General features: G+C 38.1%; 1 protein-coding gene across 1 annotated transcript in view; it reads left to right on the top strand.

Annotated features, from left to right (window-relative positions):
* Window positions 1-22,182, top strand: part of SETD3 (SET domain containing 3, actin N3(tau)-histidine methyltransferase) — a gene marked incomplete at its 3' end in the record, with an annotated part of 45,045 nt that overhangs the window by 13,218 nt on the left and 9,645 nt on the right. Inside the window, exons 4-8 of the mRNA XM_079536750.1 lie at window positions 1,025-1,173; window positions 2,180-2,252; window positions 2,779-3,035; window positions 18,542-18,600; window positions 19,860-19,974. Coding sequence (XP_079392876.1) covers window positions 1,025-1,173; window positions 2,180-2,252; window positions 2,779-3,035; window positions 18,542-18,600; window positions 19,860-19,974 — 653 coding nt within the window. The remainder of the gene's footprint in view (window positions 1-1,024; window positions 1,174-2,179; window positions 2,253-2,778; window positions 3,036-18,541; window positions 18,601-19,859; window positions 19,975-22,182) is intronic.

The following is a 22,182-nucleotide window of genomic DNA, read 5'->3' as shown; positions in this document are numbered from 1 at the left end:
ATGAAATGAGTATGAAATAAAGGAAAGATGCTAGCTTGGTTAAAAACAAGCAAAATATTGTGCGCCACATTCTCATTGCTTTCAAAGCAAGTACTTATCAGTATACCTCTTTTATACCATATTGTCAATGATAACCACAGATTTGATTGTTTCTGGAATTTTAAATGCATGATTTCAAGGATAAAACTCTCAAATACATGATTTCTACTTTCCTAAAACTCTTCTCGCATTAAGATTTATTTAACTACTGTGCTTAACCAAAATATCTTTGAACGTGAGCGATTTGCCGATGGCATATTGTCACTCATAAAATGGCCTGAGCATTTCAGGGGGTTTTGAGCAATTTTAATTTGATCTGATTCTAGAATTGGGACTGAAAAGAACTTAGACAAAGAGGTGTGGAAGGATCCAACGGGGAACCGAAATGCATAGGTTTGAATCAGATGAAGGTTAGAGGGTAAGCTGAGGAATTGAATGAGACTTGAGATTTCACTGGTGGACCAAGTGCCTTTTGGATCAGGGATCAGTGTCTGCAGTTTGGAAGGACTGTGGTATATCAGGTGTTGATCAGTTCTTAGTTATTTTAGCATATCCATGTGCTATATGAAAAAGCCAAGCACTTTGGATGTGAGAGAAGGAGCTTGATATCTGCTTATCTTCATTTCCGGTGCTCAAATAATGAAATTTCAACATGCTCCTGCTCAAGATTGTATTAATATGTTGTGGTGATTATGTTTATCATCAGTATTAAGCTGGGAAATATTTTCTCCCTTATTTAAAAGGAGAAGAGGAGGAAAGTTTCATATTTTAGCTCAGCTTTGTTCAAATGGCTGTGTTTTTAAAGCGTCGAGTAAGCCAGTTTTGCAGCCTTTTGTCTACTATCAAGTAATGCTTAGCAGAGAGCAGTTTGGACTCAGCTTCTTCCAAGTAGAACTGCTGTGGAATAGCTGAGAACCCTTACATTGTACTTCTTTATCTTTCTATGTCCTCTTATTTCTGCTTTTTAAATAAATTTTGTGTGTAGGTTTGTCTGTTGTCTTTGATGGAAAACGAGATGACTATTTCCCTGAATTGATAAAATGGGCAACTGAAAATGGAGCATCCACAGAGGGTTTTGAAATAGCTAACTTTGAAGAGGAGGGGTTTGGTTTGAAAGCAACAAGAGAGATAAAGGTGAGCATGTGAACACTTCACTTGATCAGCAAATTATATTTGAAACATAGCTGCTGAGCTCTGAAACGTTCATCTTCTTTTCTTCCGTATTTTGACTGTTGGTGAAACTGCTGTTCTGAAAAGCTAAACTGTGTGTACTTGAGAAGTAAAATAGTTAATAAAATTGAATATTACTTTGGCTGTTGAGTAGTACTGTGAACTTATTGGTCTTTATCCTTGTTTGCCCATAATGTTTGCCAGATTGCAAGAGTGCTCTTACCTTATTAATGTAGCCTGCTCACATACTCTCTAACTGCTCTAGTACCTTCTTTCACATTACTTTTAAGCACTGGTCTTTTTGCCTCACAGAGGTACTGTGATACTTTCTAGTGACTTTGGAAGGGAAAAAAATACAAAACAAAACCCTTATGTTGAATCTTTCAATCGTCAGGTAAGGAAAATAGATGCACACAGTTAGCTAACTGTGAAAGGTAAATGCTTAAGCTGTTTTTTTTTTACAGCTGTTTCCCATCTGTAAAATGGAGGATGGGAAGAGACAATCAGCTGCTGTAGAAAAAATGTTGAAAAAGAAGTATATTATGTTCACTCTAGGGCTTTAGTGGCATGTACTCAAGACTAGTACCACTGATTGATAAGGATTAAAATCTCGAAACATTTCTCCTAAAGTCAGGGGCAATGGAAAAGATTACTGAGAAAAAATATTTGATCACACAGTTAATAGCAATATAATGGATATTGTACATTTTGAGGTTGTTGTGGACAGTCTACAGGTTGGCATCTAGAAAGCAAAGTGCTTTATTTTGTAATATATATATCTGTGTTTTGTGTAGTGCAGATCTGGACACTTCAGTTATTGCAATGTTTAATTTTCACTGGAAGAGAAGGAAGGATTTTGCAAAATAATTTTTATTAAAAAAGAAAAAACTGGAATTTAATGATGCATACCTAACACTTGACATGTCATATAAATGCTGTCTGACCCTCTACTTGTTTTTTCTTTCCGTAGGCTGAAGAGTTATTTCTGTGGGTACCTAGAAAACTGTTGATGACAGTTGAGTCAGCTAAAAACTCAGTATTAGGTAAGATGTTAAGGAAGTTCTTAAGTAAGAAGTATGAGATCATTAAATTTAAGTCTCTTAGTTAGCTGATTTGCTATACCACAGGACTTGATTACCTTCACCATCAGGGTTAGCATATCCAGAAGCTTGAACATAGTGGAAAAAACTTCTGTTTCTGGCTGAGAGCACTGAGCATATTTGATATATTCCAGAAGCATGTGTATTACTTTGAACACATTATGTAGCTAGCACAGTGTTCTGTGTATAGTGTATATCATGCAATTTCTACAGTACTGCCAGTTGAAATGTTCTCAGACACTAAATATTTTTCTAGCTTCATGTCTTCCACCATGTGATTGTATGAGGTGTTTACTCAAATAACTTGTTGCAAAATACAATGCAGGTGGCCACATATTTTAGAAAGCTGAAAAACTCTTCTTGGTTGAGAATTCTTACATGTTATTTCAGAATCTTAACTTAAAGTGAGTGTAAGATGATATTTTCCATGGCTTGTTAATTTAATGCTTCACCTTTCTGATTAATTCAGGTTCCTTGTATTCTCAAGATCGAATTCTTCAAGCCATGGGCAATATAACATTGGCATTCCATCTTCTTTGTGAGCGAGCCAACCCCAACTCTTTCTGGCTGCCCTACATCCAGACTCTCCCCAATGAATATGATACTCCTCTCTACTTTGAAGAAGATGAAGTGCAGTATCTTCGGTCAACTCAGGCCATACATGATGTTTTTAGCCAATATAAAAACACAGCCCGACAATATGCTTATTTCTACAAAGTTATTCAGGTAAGCATCTTAAATATAGTAAATAGTATAGTTCATCTCATGATTGAAAAAGGTGTGAAAACAGTGATGCTTAATAATAGAGAAAGTGTATTGTTCTTAGAAGGTTTGAATTATTGAAGCAAATTCATGCTGTTTTTTTTGAACTGCTGTTTAAAAATTCACAGTTCAGTAGGTTTATGAATATATAAGAATGTATTTAGCTGATTGAGACAAGTGATTACTACCCTTTGTTTGACATTGTTGAGATTTCTCCTGGAATACTGTACATTCTTGGGCCCATCAGCACAAGAGCATTGACAAACTGAAGTGAGTGCAAAGCAGGGCTAAGACCTCACTTGTTTTAGCCCTTTTTCTGTGCAAGGAGAGACACAGGGAACTAAATTTGTTCAATTTGAGAAGATAAGGGTGGTCTAATTATTGCTTTCAATCTTTCCTTCTGGTAGCCAGATTCCAGAAGTTTCCCTGTGAGTAGCTGGGCTCAGTGACCTTCAGAATTCTCATACAGCTTGTTCATTTGATTCATTGAAAAATGTAGTTTACAGTAATCAAAGCAGAAACAATTTTTAATTGATGGAAAAGAATATTGCATACGTAGCCTTTCCAATGGCTGTGGTTTACCTGTAGTTTTCCCTTCTATTTAACATAATAATTTTGATTGGTTTTAAATACATAAACACATCTGGTGACAATTTGAGTATGGAGAGCCTGTGAGATTGTTGAACTATTTAAGTAATGATTTAAACTGAGCTTTTAAGATAGAACTGTTACTCTGGCTGTCTTGATGTAATGTTGTAGGTGAATAGTGATGTGTTGTTATCAGGGTCAGATTTAGTGTCCAACCATCCAAAGCTTCTTCTGTCTGTGTAAAAAGCATAAATACTGATGTACTGAATTTCCACAGATGTGCAGTCTAGAGAGATGGTTTTTTGACAATAGGAGAGGTCAGAAAACACAGAACAATCATGTTCTTCTGTAACATTATCAGAGTAACATTACTGAATTCTTCTAACTGCTCTTCATGGTCTTGCAGTACTTAATCAGATAGCTAATCTGTGGTTAGTTCTACCAACTTCCTAACACTATTACAGCAGCATTAGTCAGTGTGAGAAGTTATATGATCACAGCAGTAAGGAAAAAATATGCACTTCTGCAGAGAAATGAGATCTAGAGTTACACTCTGGATTGGGTCTGCCGTGTGTCCAGTCCTTCTGAACATCTTCTGAGTGATTGAAGTGATTGATGAGTTCATCAATCTGATACTAAGGTGATAGAAACAACTGAAGAATGTTTATAGAACACAGTGACGTAATTGCATGCCACATATGTGGGAAAAGAGCTTGAATGTTTGACAAAATGTTTTTTGCCCATCTGTTTAAGGATGGCAAATTTATTCTATTTCTCTTATTATTTCTTAAAGCTAATCAAAGATAATTTGTATAACATTTAAGCTAATGTCATCAAAGCAGTGTCTCACTAAATAATTCATATTTGGTATCAAGAGCCATACTGTTGATTGTTACGGTAAGAGGAGCTACAGTTTAAGCAAAGAAAATAACGTAAGTAGGATGACTTCAGTGGCAGTCTGTCTTTGGAAACCTGATGATGATTTTCTGTGGTAACAAGCTTTTAATACTCTGTACTCTTGCACTTTCTGTATTATCAATTACATCGAAACTTGTATGGTACCTCACAGTTACTCAGCAGTGTGCCCTCGTGGCTTGACAGTCAAGAGTGAAAATTGTATTGCATTAAACATGGCATAACGAGCTGGTCAAAAGTGGTTCTCCTACTGTATTTAGCATTGATGCAGCTTCTTCTGGAATATTGCATGCAGTTCTGTGCTCCACAACTCAAAAAGGGAGTTAGGAGACTTGAACGCATCAAAGCTGATACTGATGGCAACAAACCTGGTTAAGGAGCTGGAAGACATCCTGTGAGGAGCAGCTGAAGATGCTGGGTCGGTTAAGTAGAGAAAAAGGGACCTCATTGCTTTCTCTAACTTCCTGAGGAGAAGAAGGGCAGAGGGAAGTGATCTCTTCTCCTTTGTATTGGTTGACAGGACACACTGGAATGGCTGAAAGCAGTAAGGTTCAGACTCAGCATCAGGGGAAACTTACCAGGAGATTAGACAGACACTGGAATATGCTTCCTAGAGAGATGATTAATGCTCTCTGCCTGTCTATGTTTGAGGCATTTGGATAATGTGTTCTTAATGATATGTTTTAAATTTGGGTCAGCCCCAAGATAGTTTGACAGTTGATCTTAATCCTCGTAGGGTCTCTTCCAACTGAAACTGTTCCATTCTGATACTTTTGAAACCAATATAGTTTAGCTTTGTCTGCTGCAATGGATACCTTTGTGGAAATAGTTTTTAAATACATTATGTTCTTCTCTTTAGACTTTCTATTCATATACCAAAGAAAAAAAAATAGTATAGTACCATTGTCTTTCACATGAAATATTAAACATACAGGTTCTGGTCGTTTGTGATTTAAAAAAAAAATCTATACCAAATATTTCTTAGCCTCTTGACAAATACTTTTTCCATAATATACCTACTATTTTAAACTTAACATGAGCATGAACACGGATCAAAAAGGAATCATGTGCTTTATTTACTTGTTCTTTAGAAACTGAGTAGTAATATTTACTGGGTAAACATTAGGTACGTTCTGATTATTTGGTGCTGTGCTAGGAAACCACATTTTCAATGAATACTTTACTTACAATGAATACCTTACTAGTATTCAGTAAAAATTCAGTCACGTTGGAAAGATGGATAGGTCTATCCAGGACTGACAAGTGAATGTACTAAGTACTGATCAGTGCTTTTGATGAAAAGTCATGGGAAAGTTTTAATACTACTTGATCACTGTTTCTGCTCTCAAAAATAAAAGCTTACAATGTTTGAAATAGTGAAGAAAACAGTGCACAAGAGGCCTCCTTTTTTCCCCCTAAAACAATGCATCACTTTCATTATTCATGAAAAACAGAATGAATTTTTGTATCATCTTGCATGCACTCTTATTTCATAAACAATTGTGACTAAAAAATATTAGCACGAAGGGTAACGTGCTGTTTGGAAATTCAAGAACGTATGGAAAAAGGGAAAAAGTGGTGTAAAAGATTCATCATGATAATGAAAAGAAGGCAAAGCAGAACTGTTTTCTTATGAAGGGCAGGGCACTCCACAAGCTTTATGAAAGTGAACGTGAGACTTTTGTGTACCATTTCATTCAGTATTGCTACATTCGAATAAGCATTTTAAGGAAAGCTGGTGCTTGTGACCAGGATTTTGATTCTCCTTCAGGCGTGCAGTCTTAGTGTTTTTTAAAACATTTTAAATATCCATTTTGCATTACAGAAATCTTATATTTGCTTTCTTGATGATTTGTTTTACCAAAGGAAATAAAGCAAGTAGAATATTGAAATAAGAGGGTTTTTTTAATATCTGGAAATACTGAAAAAGGGATTAATTTGTGAACTCAGAATATTTAAAGTGCTGTGCAGAATCTTTAGTCTGCAAAATGTCTCTAATGACTAGGGGAAGAAAAGGGTTAAACCGTTTAAGTGCTTCATTGTCTTTCCATATAGGATTGCTAGACTGTTATTAAAATAATTCTGTGTCTGATACATGTGCAGGTTTAAACAACTTGACAAGTGCTGGTCTGTTTTATTTCACTACCTTGTCAGCAGTGCTGGATTTCTCAGAGCACTGTAGTTCTAACTCTTTCTCAAAGTGATTAGTCCAGATACACATGAAGAATGGGCAGATTTATGCATTTCACAGCTGTTGCAAGCCAAACTGTGGTCTGGTTTGATAAGCAGAAACAGGTGTGATGTTGAGTAGACAAAAATAAACCTTTGAGCATGTTAGCCAGGGTCTATAAACCACACTGACACCTTTCTAAATGTATGTAATTTGATAACTGAAAAATAGTTGAAAGTTTTTGCAGATGTGCCTTAAAGGTGTATTTAGCCTCTGCGTTGCTATCAGAATACAGCAAATGGGCAAAGGAGTACTTTCATCGTAGCAGATTCATAGTTTTAAGTTTTGGTAGCTTATTCCAAAGTGGAGTTTAGTAAACTGCAGGGTTCTCTTTTCCCTGGGAAGGTACGTGTGTGACTTTCATTAACATTTATGGGCACTGCATGCATAGTGAAGGGTGAATAGAGTCCAAATATTTATGGCTTCATATTTTAAAAATATATATAGTAGGTTGAAATGTGGTATAATAAGCACAAGAGGGAGCCATATAGTTTACTGACATCCACAGAAAGATTATATTTGTTAAGAAAATAAATGCTTTGAGCCTTTAAAAAAAAATAGTATGCAGTGGTTTTCCCGTTTTACTTTTTCTCACAGCTGCACCTGGATGACTGTAGTCTACTAAAGAGAAACTTTTGTGAATCAAAACAAGACATGGAGTGCTCCTAGAGCAGATGGAAGTACCGCAATACTATTTAATCATTTTGGACACTGCAAATGTTGTTCCTGTTGAACTCCACGTGGTTAGTGATTGCCCAGCCCTCTAATTTGGCAAGGTTTCTCTACAAAGCCTCAAAGGAATTACCAGCTCCTCCCAGTTTAGTGTTGGCTGCAAACTTACTTAATGCGTCTTCAAGTCTTGTATCCAAGTCATTGATGAAAGGAAAGCACCATTTCTATATTCCAGAAGGGGCAGGAAGGAGGAAATACAAACCATAGTGGAAGACCTAATCCTGGAAATAATTTTGAGGCAAATAGCATAAATTCATAAATGGAAAATAAGATTTGACTAACCCAATAACCTTCCATGCTGAAATGGCTGGCTTGCTAAACAATGGGTGGGTAGTGGATATTGTCTGTATGGAGTTCATTAAGGGTTTTGATGCTGTCTCCTACTAGACCTTCATGGAAAAAGAACATGTTGGAGTATGGGCTGGATGGGAAGACTGGGTGGTGGAGTGAGAACTGGCTGAGCCCCCTGTATGGTTGTAATGAGTCCAACAAAGTCCACTTGAAGGCCAGTGTACCCCAGGGGTCAGTACTGTTTCAGTGCTGTGCAACATCATTAATAAATGACAGGAAAAAAAACAGTTCAGTTGGAAGGGACCTACGAAGATCATGTCTAACTGCCTCACTGCTTTGGGACTAACCAGAAGTTAAAGCATTTTATTAAGAGTGTTATCTACATGCCTCTTGAGCACAGTCATGGAGCATCAACAACCTCTTTAGGGGGGCACTATTTCAGTGTTTGACCACGCTCACAGTTACATTTTCCCTAATTTCCAATCTGAACCTCCCCTGATGCAAATTTGTGCTGTTAACCACGTCTTGTCATCAGTGACTAGGGAGGTGAGTCTGCGATCTCCTTCTTTGCTTCCCCTCATGAGGAAAAGGAACAGTGAGCATCTCAGCCTCCTTCTCCACCCCAAAACAAAGTTTGTTGTCAGTCTCTCCTTCTTGGACATGGCCCTTTTATCAGCTTTGTTGCCCTCCTCTGCATGCATTTGAGTATCTTAAACATCCTTTTTATTTTGTGGGACTGCACACAATATTCAAAGTGAGGCTGTACCAGCAGTAAATATGTAGGGAATTACCTCTTTTTGATTTAATGAATTCTAAAATGCAGCTTTCATCCTTTGCTGCCAGGGTGTGCTGCTATCTCATGCTGAGACTGCTGTAACCAGCACCCCCAGGTCCCTCTCTTCCTGAGCTCTCTTTTCACATGTGTTCACCATTACTCTGTTCCAGGTGCAGAACCCAGCACCTGTGTTGAATTTCATTTTGATAATTGCCCAATGTTCCAGGCTATCTAAATTCCTCTGTGAGGTCTCTGATCCCTCCAGGGACTCAGCAACACCTCCTTGTTTAGCGTCATCAGCAAATGCACTAAGGATGTGTTCAACTGCTTTAAGCTCATTGATAAAAATCTTGAACAGAACCAGCTCTAGACTTGAGTCCAGGGGAATGTCACTGATGACTGGCCAACAGCCAGGCGATGGGGCAGAAAGTGCCCTCAGCAAATCTGCTGGTGACACAAATTGGGGGAGGCGACTGAAACACCAGGGGGTTGCACTACCATTCAGAAGGAATTTAACAGACTGGAGAAATAGGGTGACAGGAACTTTATAGGCGATCTGTGAATGTGCTGGGGGCCAAGTTGAACATGAGCCAGTAATTTGTCTTTGCTTTGGTGGGCCAGTGGTGTCCTGAGCTGCATTAGGAGAAGTGTTGGCAGCAGTCTGAGGGAGGTGATCCACTTGGCACGCAGGAAGCTTGGTCTGAACATCAGGAAACACTTTTTTACTGTGAGGGATGACTGAGCATTGCTTCTTTGAGGTTACCCAGAGAGACTGGGATCTCCAACCTTGGAGAAAGTCAGATGATATCTGGACATGGTCCTGGGCAACCTGCTCAGGGTGTCCCTGCTTAAACAGGGAGGTTGCACCAGATGAACCCAGAGGTCCCTTCCCATCTCCACCATTCTGGGTCTAGAACCATTTCTCATTTGGCTAATTTGGCCATTTGGGTGAATGGAAGCATGCTGGAAATACCTGCTGCTCAAACCGTAACCTGTTGCACTTAAGTCATAACACAACTCTTTAAGTAATTTGTAGCAAAACCTTAAAAAATATATAATAACATAAAGAAAATTAGCGTTTGATTGTAAAGAACTTGCAGTGGTATGTATTTTAATAGCTGACTCTAAATTTAGAAGTAACGTCAAGGTCCAGGTGCTTGCAAATAGCTGCCTTTTTATAACCTGGTAGAGGCAAAGGGTTCTAGTTGTGGATTGAATTAATTCAGTCATGTTTTAGTTATGAATGCATTCTTCTTAACTTGTTAAACTGTCTTACTTAAAAGAAATGTTAACTTAGTTAGGAAGCAAGTTTTCCTTCTTGCCAGTAAACTGAGGTGCCTTCCATGAGTACAGAGCATCCTGGCAGAAGGTTTTTCTGGCCAGTAGAAGTTAACTTATTAAGAAATGCCAATGACAGGATCTCCTTTCTGTAACTTACTCGTGCATAAGGATACCATAGAAATCAGTGAATAAAGAATGATTGTCAATCAGTAAGCAAGAATTTCAGAGTTAAGCTGACTGGATAAAGCCAGTCTTGCTTTATTTCTTCATACTGTTTCTAATCTGTATTATTCTAATAAAGTGTATGATTTTCCAGGTAGCTGTCAAGTAGAATGTCTGGTCTCTCTCTGTTCTTAGCTTTAAGATACAGCCATTTAACTTTCACGTGTTAAATAACATTTGAGTTAAATGCAGACAAACATACTAACTTTTAAAATGCTCTATTCAGGCAGATGTTTGGAAGTTGGTTGTGTTTTTTTTTTGTTTTTTTTTTTTTTTTATTTTGTTTTGTATTGATATAATAGATACAGAGTATTTTAATACTTCTACAGAGTTTAATACACTGCCAAATGTAAATGTACCTGGAAACAGAATACAATTTTGATCATGTAGCAGCCAGGTCCTCAGAACTCTGTTTTTTCTCTCATTTAATTTATACTCATTGGCATGCCAGTCAAACAGCTTTTTTTTCAGAAGTAATGTCAATGTCACTGAAAAAAAAAATGGCACTGTTGTAAATTCTGTATCTTTTCCCTTTATTTACTTATCTGCTATAAATGTCAGCCTTAGGATTTAAAATTTAATTGTGTGGGCAGTTACAGAGGTATGATAGTGTTGCTATTTATATTTGCTTTGTCCAAATTTCAGCAGCTGAGTTGTTCTGCTTGATCAATAATAAATCAATAGTCAGTTAATGCTGGAATATATTTATGCTTTTCTGTGTTTTTCATCTCTGTAAGGGCCAAAATATTGTATTAGTCTGTTTTGCTGGCAGCAAACTGAAGATTGATTGTTTGATTGTACTGTACCATTCAGTGTATTTAGTGTAAGGTGGTATAGACTTTGCAAACCTGGGCCAATTTCCTGATATATATATATATATATATATTTATTTATTTATGTCACTTCTAGTATATCCTGCTCCTGGCTATGGTGACAATAACAGCACATCCTAGGGCTTTGTTGGGCCATTCCTGTGGCCTCCCCTCTCTATGAGAGAAGCAGCTGCAGTCTTTGCTGGCTTATGTGTGTCTAAATTTGTCTTGGCCAGATGAAGAGCTCAAGACCTTTCAGGGGTAGGAGGGCTCCTTCCTTCTTCCTCTGTTGCCTCCTTGCCTCCCACCGGAGCATGGCAACAGCTTTGGGCTTTGAGCCAGCTGGACACAGGAGGAGGTGTTGGGCTGTTTGGGCAGCATTTGCTCCTCAAGCAGCTGTTCCCTAGCTCCTCCAAGGAAAAGGTGGCAGGCCATATGGAGGCATCCTGTGGTCCAGATTCAGCCGATGGGTGCCAGTTGGACCGTGCTGGCCTGGATCAAAATGCAGGCGCATCCTACATGGTGTCTGTTATTTCTTAACAGCCAGAATGTTTTAAAATTGGATGGGGACAAGACAGGATAAAATATATCTTTCGGTTTGGATGTGGATCTCATCTTTCTTTGGACATTAGTGGTTAAGATCAAATCAGTAGGTTTTAATATATTTTATATTCTGAATGGTTTGCATTCATTTATGATCTATATCATTTACTAGCCTAAATGCCCTCTTTTCTCTGGAGAAACAGAGATGTACTTCAAAGTATATATGCTAGCACTAAGCAAAATGTGTTTCTGCACAGTTTAAACCACATTTGGGAGGAATAATACGTTTTCTTGTTAGTCTTGTGGTCTTTAAAGGCTTTTTTTATTTTTTGAAGGCAGGGTTCTCAACCACCCTTCCGGTTGAGAATGCAGATAGGCAACTGTTTTTACAGCCAATAGCATGTAGAGCCTTTTATGTTTTTCTGTTTGCTTTTCCATTATTTGCTTTTATTCCTATTTTTTAACCAAGTTGCACTTTCTGGGGCAGTTGAGTTTATCCCTAGAGATGCTGTCTGTGTCTTTTGTGGAAGTGAGTGCCTCAATAGACACCGAAAGATCATCATGCACTTCCAAGTATACTTTCTCATATAAAGTTTGTACTTAATGTGCAGATTTAATATTTTTCCTGATATAACAGCAGTTACAAATGTTCCATAAATTTAAAATATGATAACAAGCTGAGGTTTCTTGGAACGGAATACTCAAAGGATGTATTCTTTAAGCACTACAAAATTATACAGGGGACTTATCTTTGTTAAAATTAGTAATTTAACTAAATTACAAAGTGGATTATCCTCTTCAGTCAGACTCAGTGCTAATACTCCACACAGTAGGAGATTGATATGTTGCTAAGTAAACCAAAGTTTATTTTCTTGTACTATCACTTGAATGTAACTTGAAGAGGAAGTGATAAGTTTTTAGTTTTGTATGTGTGCCATAGTCCCAGTACAACTGGCTCCAGGACTTAGCCTCTCCAATACGCAGTGTCCCTTGTGCAGTACAGTAGCTTAGTTATCGTGGTCTGAACTTCCACAAGAGTGATAACTGGTAGGATTTACCTGTGAACTTGAGTAGCTGATTCACAGGTACCAGAGCATTGTCCATAGTGTGTAATGTTAATGCTTGTTAGAAGAGGACTGGTGGTGAATAGGAAGTATTGTCCCTGACTTCCTGAAGCAGTTCACTTCAGGCTTTCCATCAAAGCATCTTATTTGTGGTTAGTGATTCAGTGAATCAGTAATGGAGGGTTTGTGATGAATTTGAGCATGAAGCATCATTATCTTGCACTAGATAAAATGAACAAGGTAAACTTTCAACTTCAGGCGGAGTCTAAAGAGTAAATAAGTCCCCATATGCAGACATAATAAAGTTTGCTCACAAAGGTCTGTAGCTGTCTTACTGTAACTGCATGAAGAACTACAGTCGGAATCTATAAATCTCCGGCTCAGCGTGAACACAAGACGTGTTTCATGAGGCCATTTACCAAATGAGGTATAGGCTTAGTGTGTCTGAGGGGTGATTGGGGGGCTGTCTCACTGTGAAATGAGCCCATTCTCACCGTTTGCTCTCCTCTTCATTCCTTCAGCCCCTGGGGATCTTCATTTAATTCTGTGAGGGGACAGGAAAAGGTAGAGGAAACTTGGTCACTATTTTGTATCGTAACTAATTGGCTTCTTATTTGGGAAAAGATAAAGAAATATCCTGTATTTCATGAAGTGGATGTTAAAAAGTCAGTCACTGTCTTGCCTCCATTTAATAAAGTAGCTGCAGGTTTGTAAGTAGGATACTGGTTTGCTGTTGTTTGAAAATGTTTACTGTGTCTTCTGTCAAACAGTAGTGTCCATTTTGCGTATGAGGTGGGCTGTTGGTCCTTCAGACACTCAAGTTAGCAACTGATGTCATGGTTGAGCTGTCTGTTATGCCACTGCTTTCTCATCAACTAAGCACAATTTTTTTTCAGGTAGAAGGTACAAAAAAAAAATAGATGGTGCAGTTAAATTCCATTGCACCAGGAGGAGTCATTCTAGTCTGCTTCCACTACATGAATCCCATAATAGTGTGGAACAGTGCTTTCTTGTGTATATATCGGCAGAAAGTAAATAAAAATTGCTGACATAAAGAATAAGCAACACTGTTACTTAGTTTAATAAATTTCAGTCCTGCAATACATCTTTAATTTTATGATTGGATTTTGTGGAGTAGGATTGTCTTTCTTCCATAAGAAAAATCATGTAACAGTCATCAGTACATTTGTAGATCTGATTCCTAATGCTTAATGAATCAGGCTGTTTGAAAATTCCAAAGCAAGCCTCTGTAGTTACAAAATGTTATTACAAAGTAAAATAATCTTCAGCTTTTTCTCCTATCCTGTATGGTGAACTGGCTTTCCCTTGTTAGGTTAGGCAGCATACGTCCAATGGAAAAAAAGAATTCTTGTTTCCCTGTAGATCATTAGGATCCTCCATTCTGAATTCTTTATTTTACTTAGCTTTAGGGCAGTTAAAGCCTCAGCTGCTCCACAGAGAGGAGTTTCTCTTCAAGGCTGCTGCTTCAAAGGATTTCCAGAACTAGGGAAGGGACAGTAACCAGCAAATGCTGACAGATCTTCCTTGCTTCTGGCCCTGAAAGTGTGTGTGTGGTGTGTGTTTGTGTTTTCATACACCTACACATTGGCCCGAAACCATCAAGTAGCATCCAACAAGGCTCATAACAAAATCTCCCCATGCTAATGAGTACACTGGAAAGAGGGAAGAATCTGTAAAGAAGGGGAGGAAATAAATTGTTTGGTCAAAAGGAACAAACCCTTGGGCTTTTTGTTCAAAGGAATTAAAGTTAACAGGGTGGAAGTTTAAACTGTTTTTGGCTTTAACTTGGTTTTGAGTACTCTTAGAGTTTTAGTTTAGGGTTGCTGGGGTGGGGAATGATATCCTTAATATAATCTCAGCACTTCATATGATGCTTTCTCAACATAGAAATGGAGCTGTTTCTACTTTAGCAGTACACAAGAGGTTCTTGAGAATATTGAAATCTGATTTAGTAATATTGATACAGAGATTGTCTGTTACTTTTCCTTGGACTTGTGTGTACTTGAAATGTCCTTCACAGAAGTTCAACCACCTCTGTATCTATAAACACATGAAACTTATTCATGGGTCTGTCACTACTTGAAGGATGTGTACAGTGTTGAGTTAAAATGCAGAAAAGTGATTTAAACAAGGACTGTTTTCTAGTTAGGTATTAGAGTGGAGTAGTAGATTACTCAGGTGGGTGGCTTATCTCAACTTACAGGTGGTGTCTTCCAAAAAAATAACAAAAAAAAGAACAAAAAAAAACCTCCATTCACTTTGATTATATCCAGTGATTCTGTTAGCTTTTTCTTCTTCATGAAATGGAAGGGCTAATTGTACAAAGAAATATGCTGGCCAACATGTCTTTGCACATACATCGGTTCTTTTCCCGAAAAGTAGCAGCATACATATAAATGCAAATTTAACACTTTGTAAACTCTAGTTCTGATTTTATCTAGAAGCTTTATTGCATGTTACAGTAATAGGACTTGTACACAGCATCACTTGGTAAAGAAGCAGATATTAAGCTCTTTTAATGGCAGTTGTTGAGATTGTTGATGGCCTTTGTTGAGATTGGGAGCTCTGATAAATGAGCTTTGGCATTTCATGATTGAATGGGGTAAGGGGTGTAGTCTCTAATAGTCTGCCCATTCTTGTACAGGAGGTTAATGCTTGTGTAGGCTGGATAGCAGGAGTGAGGTTGTGATGGCTTCTCAGCTGGAAAGGCACCCACCCTTTCTACATCTAATCCTTCATCCTGTCCAAATAAAAATAAGCCCCCTCAAAAGTGGAGGAGTCATCTAACGTCAAGGTTGGGATTTGAGAATCATTAATCTTCTAAAGCCCGTCCAAAAACATGATGAGGAAATTATTAGTGTGAAGGCCCCTCTGGGGGCATCAGGAGTTGTGCTTTCTCATGCAACACTGAACATGAGATGTGAACCCTTGGATATCACTGCTTTCCAGAGAGAAAAATATTTAGAAGCCTTTTTTCTTGTTGTTGGGGATTTTTTTCCCCCCTTTATCCGGTTGCCATACTGTGTAACTGGCTTCTAGTCTGATAGTGTTTTAGGTGACTAGAATAACAGTCTGTCTCTTTCCACAGTGGCTGCAGACAATCTGGCAGCAATCACTGTTACTTTTTAATATTTTTGGTTATTTTGAGATATCCTCCAAATGTCTCAAAGAAGGCTTGGAAAGCTGAAGGGGAAGAAACATTTTTTATTTTTTTTCTTTAAGAATAGCAGCATCAGGAGGAAAATGAAATTCAACATGCTGCTATTTGTTTTTGCAGTGGTCATCACCCTGATTGCCAGCTCTGACAATATTTTCACAGAGAGGGTAACTAAATAGATGATATTTGTTCTTTATAATAACTCTTTCAGTAGAATGTCAGGACCTGCATCTAAATGAATATATTCACATTTCATGTTTCCATTTTTTATTTAAAGCTTTTCCCCTCCCAACTTTATGAAACTACTTCGTAACAGACTTGGGAAGTTAAAATCAGGATTCATGTGGTGGATATGTCATGCTTCATAGCTAATCTATAGAGACCTAGGTGTATAAACCGATAAAAGCTAGGTCTGGTTTATTGGTTTTTTTTACGTATCAAGTGTTTGTTTAGTTTAAATACGTCTGTATCTTTTTGATCAGTCTAAGCAATTTGCATGCTATGCAGCAGACATCTTCTATACTTTATTAAATATCTGTCAATTATAAATATCAAGGTTTTACATTAATGTCAAGATAGTGCATCAAAAATTCATGGAATATGTGACTTTTTTTCAAGGGTATTTAATACTTAATGCATTTGTGTCATTTTTCTTTCTAGATATATTGACAGGTTTTATTAAGTGTTTGTTAGGGAGATTTCATTTTTACCAAGGGACCATAAAGAGAAGCTGCATACTAAATCAATTTTTTAATCAGAATATTGTTCTTTTTTGTGTGTCTTCAGATTCTTATAATCTGTAGGGTTTTCAAGTTACATACCAGCGAAGCCCAGGTCAGAAAGCTAACATAAATGTGCTGACATTGGAGCATCTTAACTTTTAAATAGCTGCTAGTTTCTCGTGTCACAAAATGTTATAAATATGCTAATCGTGTACACCAGGGTTTGTATTCTGCCTTGTGTCTTTTATTAGAAGGCTGTTGTTTGTACCTTACTATAATTTGCTGGTGTTTATGTGACTGCTGTCTGGGCTGTCTCAGTGCAGAGTTGGAGGGAGTTACGAACGGGGAAGTCTGCGGAGCACGTAGTGGAATCCCCAAATTCAAGTTGGTTCCTTACATTCGGACCCTTCCTGCCGAACGCCGGTCACGACAGCTGCTAGGGGGGCTTTCGTCGTCCTTCATCTGCCCCGACCCGCTCCGCGCCCGGCCGGACGAGGCGCCGTTCCGCTTTTGGCCGGCAGGTGGCAGGGGCGGCCCTCCGCTGAGGCGCCGTGCGGCGCGGGGCACGGCCGGGCCGGCTCCTGCCTGCGGGCTTTCCCCGCTTAGTGCATCGCGTCCTGTCGCTGTAGAACCGATCGTTAATGCTAGCAATAAAACACTGACGTGAAATTGTCGCGAAGGAATAACGTGGGAGACGGAATCTGTAAGAACAAACGCGGGCCAGGCGTCTCCCGAAGCGTGCTGCTCGGGGTGTCTCTTGGGTTTGTTTGCACGGCTCGGTGAGAGGCGACAGTTCCGAGTGCCGCTGCAGGGAAAGCCGTGCCGTGCCGTTGGCGGCAGTGCGCTTTAAAACGCAACCAAAAGGCGAGGGGAAGGACGGCGGCGTCTAGCGCTAACTCGCCCGAAGGGTTAACCGAGGGGCACCTGGGACCGAGCACCCAATTGGCAGTCTTTTGTAATATATAATTTGCCTAAAATTGCGCGTTGAGCGCAAGCTTTTGTTTTCTAATTGATTTACGGTTTGAGCCACTTTTACCTCATCCCCTACTGTCCTACACACCGTGCCAGCAAGTACATTACGGAGAGCGATGATGAATTGCCGCGCACTTGTGATGCTAATGCATCAGGAGTAAGGCGCTGCATGGAGCTGCTGCCTTACAGCATCACGGGGACAGAGCTGGGCAGCATTCATCTGTATCTTTTGAAATAACGTTTGATCACTGGCTTCAATTTGTCTCTGAGACCTAATTGAACCTGAAGAGTAGAATTTATGTTGTTATGGCTTTCCTCTTGCGAGCTGGGATGAAGTTCTGAAGTGTGCGAGTGTGGGCTGAAAACTACCTGTGTTGTTTGCAAGTTGAAACAAGTCAATTCATTAGGGAAGTACCAGGCATTAGGGCTACTTAAAGCCTTTTACAAATCTATAGATTTTGCTTGTCAGCCAGGACTACAATTGGCTTTCTCGAGTGGGGTTACTTTGCTTTTAAAGCAGGGTATGTGTGGACTGTTGATGTAGGTATATGGTCTCATCTGTTTGTCACCAAGGCTTTGTAAATATTTTAATCGGTTTGATTTCTGAAGTGAAGTGCAGCTTTTACTGAAAAAAAAAAAAAAAAAAAAAAAACCAAACAAAAAAAAAGCAACGACTACTACAGGTATAGGGGAAGAAATGAAAAACGTATTCTTTTCCTTGAACAAGTGAAGTGCTTTACTGCTATTGCAGGAAAGAGGAAATGGAGAGAGCTGCTGAAACCTAATGTGTGTTTATTGTCTGATTTCTTTCTCCCTTCCTGCAGAGCTGTGTTTTGTTTTACCTTTGCATACTCAGTCCACCTTAATTTTTTTTTATTATTATTATTATTTTTGTATGATGTCTGTGGGTTCCAGTCCTGAAATATGAAGAAGCAGATTTATGGCGGCTGCTGGGCACAACAAATTAAGTTGACAGTGATGTATGAGAGCATAATAGCATGATGATCCCTCTGTAGCGCGGCTGGATGCCTCCTGCTTCATTTGGCTCTTGTTAGGATCTCTTAGGCAGCTAAATAATGAAATTCTGCTGACTGATTTCTGTTTTCTTTCTCTTTCCACCTTTTTCTGAAACTTGTGTTTCCCAGACCCATCCTAATGCCAGCAAACTGCCCTTAAAGGATTCTTTCACTTATGACGACTACAGGTTGGTCTGTCTGTTTTAATTCTTTTTTGCTGTGTGTGAACTGATGGGCCCTGATAATGCTTCATTGGTGGGAAAGCACAGTCTTGAAATGTTAAACATAGGGTTTGATACGAATATACTTAATGAGGAAAGTAAAATAAATATGCATATTTTAATAGTTTCAAAGGAATAGTCATGAGTAGTAAATTTAGCCAACTGGCACATGCAGTTTGAGATTAGTAAGGTAATTGGTTATTCTTTAAGAAAATAATTCGGTTCATTTTGCTGTTTGTTTTGTTTTTGTGGATTTTTTTTTTAGATTTTATTTTGTAAGAGGCTTTACCAATGTGTAGTAGCAAATATTTACAGTGGATGTTGAACTGGAAAGCTGGAAAACTTAAGTTGTAGATATGAACCTTGAATGTCACTTGGAGGTAATATGGGGGGGTGACATAATTACAATAAAAATAAGAATAATTAAAATGATGAGCTAAATTCTGTTAAGTGATTAAAATAGCTGGAGTGAAAGGCATTCATGAGGTCTGAGAAGCTTCTGGGTAAGTCTATGAAACTGACACATCTGAAGCATGCCTGCTTCACTTACAAGGCTGCAGAGGAACATGCCAACTTGCAAGTGAAGTGGACTAAAATTTTTCAGATAAAAAAGAAAAATGCTACTGTTATGTTTCAAATGATGTTTGTATTGAAATTGTATAGCAAAGCTATCCATGGTTTTAACTTGTTATTTAAGAAATGAATTAAAATTCAAGTTGACCATACCTTTGTAAGCAATCTGGAGCACTTCAGGAAAAAAAACACCAAACCTTCTGAAAGTCTAATCCTGTTACTATTAATGGAGTCTGGGGAGTTAAAATTCTTTTGACCTTCTCCTGGTGGTATTTGTTTTTTCAAGAAGAGCAGTGATGTGTATACTAAGACCAGAGCATAGTGATACTTGAAGATTTCTATTTTCTGTCATTAGATATTCCTTTTTGTCTGAAATGCAATGAAATGGAATTCCAGAAATGTTTAGGAAATACTGGGATATTCAGCTTTTCCAAAGATTCCTGTGTTTGAATGCATAACTGGAATTTCATTCACTTAACCCGACTTAGAAGGGTTTTGAATGATTCTTCTGTTACCTCTTGCTGTTATTAACATATTATTTAAAAAAAAAAATTGGAAATTCCTTGTGTAAATGTCTGCTCCAGATGTGTGTTACAGGCTCTCTGTACATTGATGTATTGAGCATGAACACCTAATGTTCTTTATTTTCGTAGATGGGCAGTTTCCTCTGTTATGACACGGCAGAACCAGATTCCAACAGAAGATGGTTCCAGAGTTACGTTGGCTCTAATACCTCTATGGGACATGTGTAATCATACTAATGGACTGGTAAGGTTTACTTCAGCGTTGTTGAAAGGCTTTAAGGCTTAAGTATTAAGCCTTTCAAATGCCAGCAAACAGTTTTAGTAACTTTTCATTACACTTCTTAATACAGTTATTCTATCTTCCTGACTTGACCCTAAAAAAAATCTTACAGCTGAAAGAAAGATTTATCAATTTCTTAAATGTCTTATATTAGTTTTTCAGGAGAGCTTTCTTCATTTAAACAAACATTTAGAAATGATTGTATACAGTTGTGTTCCAGCTACACGATACCTCTTTTTTTTCCAGCCGTTTTTCTGACATAGAGTTTCTGACTAATCTGACAAAGATTCGCAATACTAAATAGATCTGTACTGAGAATATGAAAGTCAGCAGTGATGGAAGGTTACCTCTTGTAGCTACCATAAAGGAAAGTGGTTAGAAATTTGCAGCTAAGAAATACTGCCTGCTCTCTTAACTGTGCCCAGAGAACCTTGTTGTGGAGACAGCAGTGACAAGAACAAAGCCCAGTTCAACAAAAACAGTTACTACATCAAAGAAACAAAATGCAAAAAAGCTACTTTAGGGCATATTAAACATTTAAAAGGTGACACGTGTATAGAAAGTCAGATCTGCTGACGTTTTGTCTTACGTGAGCTGGTTTAGAGGATAAGGTCTTGATTTCATTAACAGGCTAGTTAATGTTGAAGTGAGGAAATGGAAAACTGTAAGAGGACAGTTTATCAGTGTTGTTTAGCCAATGTTGTGTATGCTTCAAGATTTACATTCTAAAATTTTATTTCCAGTAAATAGTATTATTTAAGTAGTAAATATGACCATTCTATTTCAAGTAATCTAGTCCTTTTGTAGGAGAGTTGATGTGAGTGTTAGGACAACAGCATGTGTTACTATTGTTGCTGTAAGAAAAGCTTCCTTTACATGAACAAAATGTAAAACAAGTAGTTTTTCACTTGATACTTAGTTAATTTATTTTTACCATGATTGTTCCAATGAAGCTCCAAAAGCCAGGCTACAAAGTTGCACGTGTGGCTATTGTATTTTTTTTCTCCTGTGTTCTAGTACTGATTCTTGCTTTTCACTATTTTGCAGTCTCACAACTTTGATTTCTCTTGTATGAGAATCTCTGATATCAAGAAAATTGCTTTGAATTCACAAATGTATATTTTTGTAATGTAAGTCTTAGCTGCATGCATCAGTACTTCTTGTACTCTTCTGCTGGGCTTCTCTTTATGATACTTTTGCAGGGACTTGCCTGTATTCATTAGACAGCCCTTAATGAATGCCTTCAAAGTTGGGATTAAAGGGAAAGGGGAAGAGAATTAAGGTTCTGGGAGGGAAAAAAATAACTAGCCCATATTAAAAGAGCAGTTAGGTATGTTGTTTTAGTCATTCAAACTTATATTTAAATTGATAAAGTAATTTTTTATCTTTATTATGTTCCTTTACATTGGTTTTGATATGGAGCCAGTGTCTGGAGCCAAACCTGCTAGTGCAGTAGTATATCAGGGCTCTAAGCAATTTTTAATGCTTAAGTGTATCCTAAAAAAGAGAAGAGGGGAAGGGAGGAATCTTAAATAATTTGAATTTCTGTACAGACTTTACTCATTTGTTTCATATTTCCACACAAGCTACTTTAAAATAGCTATAGGCTTAGGAAGGACAGACAACTAGAACACTGACAATAAGAAAAGCTACTCAGCATTTTTCATTCTGTGTGTTGTATAGTAGAAATTGAGAAGAAAAAAAAAACTGCTAAGGTAACTGTAAGCTGCCTGTGTTGTGGTTTATGTTGCTGTAGAGTGGGATGAGGGTGGATTCTGCTGTAGATATAGCACATGAAATAAACAGTTTACTGTATGAAAATAAGACATGAGAGATGGTATTGTATGTACCACTGCAGTCTATTCCAGAGATACTGAAATGCTTCCTGAGTCAGTGGCCTACTACGTATTCCTGTTCTTGCTGCTTTCTACAGGGCCCCATTACCCAAGTGGATAATAAAATGCTCTTTGGGTTTTAACTGTAGCCAGGTCCATCCTGCTTTTTTGTGCTTCTGACAGTATTAATTAGATCAACCTTCCTCTAAGAACTATATCAAAATGGTTGTCTTCATGCATTTCTCATTGTTATTCTTTAGTGGGATTGTATTTTGACAGTCAGGGGTTGATTACCAGTTCTGCCAGAGCTTTAAATAGGCTACGCTCTGCCTATTGG

Source organism: Tetrao urogallus (assembly GCF_951394365.1).
Source record: "Tetrao urogallus genome assembly, chromosome: 6".
Classification (NCBI taxonomy): domain Eukaryota; kingdom Metazoa; phylum Chordata; class Aves; order Galliformes; family Phasianidae; genus Tetrao; species Tetrao urogallus.
This window is presented reverse-complemented; position numbering and strand designations above follow the sequence as displayed.